Below are 3,442 nucleotides of genomic sequence, written 5' to 3'. Positions count from 1 at the left end.
GCATTTTAAACATAACTTGGAGAATATAATAGTCAAACAAATCATGAAATTAATTAACATAGAAAATCAACTCTGAGAAAGATTGTAAGGTAATTAATTTTCATGCAAAAGGTCATCATTCTGAATTCAAAAATATTACTCACAAATGGAATATATTTACTAGAAGTACTTTACTTCCAGCAAATTCACCCAAAGGTCAGATGGTGTACAGGAATGATTAAAAGGAATGCAAAAAATAAAAATAAAAACTAACACCACCATCTCAGATTCTCGTAAAGTGCAGTAAAATGTTAAGGTTCAGGGCGGTACTAATGGAAAACAACTGAAAACGTTAAGTCTGGCTAGGATCAATATGATAAAAGCCTCCGGCTATTCAGGAAGGTTAGCGACTGTAACTACCCCCGACTAGCCAAAATCAGCAAATATTTGAGATTCCCTCTAAAAATGCTTATAAGCTCCTATTTTAATAGTTAAATCACCAAATATACCTTCATATGCTTCACTACGTACAGTGGAAGCCATCTTGGCGCCACCGGGGAAGTTAACGTCCACGGTCTTTCGTATCTTCGCTCCTGCGGGTTTCAGCCAATCAACATGAAGGAAAATAAATACCTCTCTCAGATCAGCTGCTATGCCAACACCCCAAAATAGTGTGTTAACTAGCATTGCCGCAAAGTATTTTCATTTCCCAAATATATTTTACAAATACTTCATATATTTTAGGTGGAGGTTCACTGTATGGCATTTAGGATTGCAAATCTGAGTAAGACATAAAATGGTTCAACGTTCTTTGGACAACGTTCTATTTTGGTCGAAGCCTAGAAATGTTCAACCAAAAAATGACAAACAGTAAAAACTCTTACAAACAGTAAGGTGGTACAGTGACGGTTTGGGTATACATTAAAATATGCAAGATATTTTATTCTGTCTAATGTGGGGCACATGATGGTCCAAAATACACCAACACCTCTACAGCAGATTGACTGAAAAAGAATCAAATTAATGCAATGGTCCAGTCAAGTTCAGTCTTCAGCTTGACTGAAACCCTGTTAAGAAACTGAGTAATTAAGAAGCAAGCCTATGAAAACCTTATATAAAGTACAAGGTATTGCTTTTAAATGTGGTTTTCAAACTATTGAATCATTGGTGTATTTAGTTATTACCATAATTGTTTTAAAAAGTAATGAAAGCTTTATTTTTCACATAATGAAACTTTGTTATAAAAAGTGATTTTAACTGGAAGATTTTAATATAATTATAAAATAATCCAAGTAAACTAAAGTCATCCCCATTGCTTGGGCTTAAAGCAGCAGAAAAATATATTTGGCCAAAATGCTGCTTTTATCACATTGCTGGATTTTAAAAGAAACTAGGAAACTCTATCATTAGAAATTCAAATAAATTCAGAAAGTGGAGGTTGATAATTACATGGGGCAACTTGTAATTAACCAACAACAAAGCAATAATTATTTCTGCAATGCTAGTATAGTCTCAAACTGGTACATTGCTGTGTTTTGTTACCAACAGGATGCAAATTTTTTGCTTAAACTCTTCAGACATCAATTTCCTCATTTGAATCTATGTGATAATCTACAAAGAAAAAAACCATATGTTGTCGGGACTGTACTTTTTAAACAACAATTTAAAAAAAAGGCACATTTCATACTTCCACTTGTTGAAATCCAGTCATTAATCCAAAAAATGATGGATGTTAAGTCAAGGAGAAAGGACTGAGCTGTTCATGTGTTGATGCTTGTTCCAGATTTGTGGTGCATAGAAGCTGAATGCTGTTTCTCCATTTTTGGTTCTGGGGATGCAGAGCAGAACCAGAAGACCTGAGAGGTCTGGAAGGTTGCTATGACAACAGCAGATCTTTAATGTATTGGGGTGCTGTGCCATTCAGTGATTTATAAACTAACAGCTGTATTTTAAAGTCTATTCTCTGAGCTACAGGGAGCCAGCGTAGGGACTTTAGAACTGGGTTGATGTGATCTAACTTCCTGGTTTTAGTCAGGACACCAGCAGCAGCGTTCTGGATCAACTTAGTCAGACCTGTAAGGACTCTGTTCCAGTAATAACTGCGACTAAAGATAAACGCATGGATGAGTTTCTCTAGATCCTGCTGTAACGTTAGTCCTCTGTTTCTGGAAATGTTCTTCAGGGGATAAAAGGCTGGATTTGTAACTATCTTTATGTGGCTCTGAAGGCTCAGGTCTGACTCCATCACTACACCCAGTTTTCGGGCCTGATGTCTAGTTTCCAGCTGTAATAACTGAAGCTGAGCGTTGACTCTAGATCGATCCTCTGTAGGTGAAAAGATAATAACTTCAGTTTTGCAAAATGTGCTTCAAGACTCGGATATTAATTATGTAATGTGCTTTTTTTTTCAATATGTTTTAGGTCTTTTTCTTTTTCTAGATTTTCTTTCTTGATCCTCCCTAATACCTTAATCGCTTTTCTTTGCAGTCTTTGTGCGGATGCTCCGTCACCGTGTCCTCCATAGACGGGAAGACGTCTCACATGAAGATCACCGACGTCATCAAACCTGGCATGAGGAAAATCGTAGCTGGACAGGGCCTCCCGTTACCCAAAAACCCCGACCAGAGGGGAGATCTGGTGGTAGAGTTTGATGTGAACTTTCCGGAGACGTTGCCCGGGAACGCCAAGGACGTGCTGAAGCGGCACTTACCCACATAGGACAAGAGGACGAGGACTGAGCAAGCGGTCACTTCAGTCGAGAGACACTTTTCCCACAAGGACAGTTCCGACAGTGCACAGATGGACCCCCAGCCGATGAATGTGCGGCCTCTATTTTTGAGCTATTTGTTGTTTTTATAGATATTGTGCATGCTGCCAAGCTGATACAAGTGCAAGTGAGAGACTGCTTGAGCTCTGACTGTTATGTGAATCTGCACACTTTATGTAAGTGGCCCTTTGGTTGGAGATGGCTGCCAGAAATCCCTGTGATGCGGGGAAAACTTTTGTACTGAACAGAAAGTTTTGATTTTCTCCTGGTGTTCATTAGAGGCAATCTTCAGATTTGAATCTCTTTTGTTGTGAGTTTTAAACCAGAGGCTCTCATGCTAGTTGTGGTGCAAGTTACTTAGTTCAGTTTTAGATATTGTTTGACACATTTTTGGACCTTTTACATGCAGGACTTGAATTTCAAAAGCATAATCTAAAAAAATAAGCTGTGTATTGGTTATGATTGCTTCACAGCTTGCTGCCTAGGAATATCTGTAGTCTGTGTAGCAGTATTGCAAAAAAGGCTTCTTTGCAGCCCTTGGAAATTAAATCTCTACATTGAGTCTAATGATAAAATGGAATCTACATGTAATTTAATCTATATTTTGATAGTAAAATGTGAATTTTCTGATGTTGTAAAACACACGGTTAACTTTTTTGATGTGCAAAGATGAAAATTAAATATATCTTGGCTGAA

The 3,442-nt window shown here is 37.7% G+C and overlaps 1 protein-coding gene across 2 annotated transcripts in view; it reads left to right on the top strand.

Annotated features, from left to right (window-relative positions):
- dnajb4 (DnaJ heat shock protein family (Hsp40) member B4) overlaps positions 1-3,442 on the top strand; it is a 9,211-nt gene extending 5,769 nt beyond the window's left edge. For both annotated transcript variants that reach the window (XM_007567400.2, XM_016679355.1), the window contains exon 3: positions 2,467-3,442. In XM_007567400.2, coding sequence (XP_007567462.1) covers positions 2,467-2,697 — 231 coding nt within the window. In that variant the 3' untranslated portion in view covers positions 2,698-3,442. The remainder of the gene's footprint in view (positions 1-2,466) is intronic.

The sequence above is a fragment of the Poecilia formosa genome, unplaced genomic scaffold (assembly GCF_000485575.1).
Source record: "Poecilia formosa unplaced genomic scaffold, Poecilia_formosa-5.1.2 Scaffold208, whole genome shotgun sequence".
NCBI classification, from domain to species: Eukaryota; Metazoa; Chordata; class Actinopteri; order Cyprinodontiformes; family Poeciliidae; genus Poecilia; species Poecilia formosa.
The sequence above is the reverse complement of the archived record's forward strand: the minus strand, read 5'-3'. Positions and strand labels throughout refer to the sequence as shown.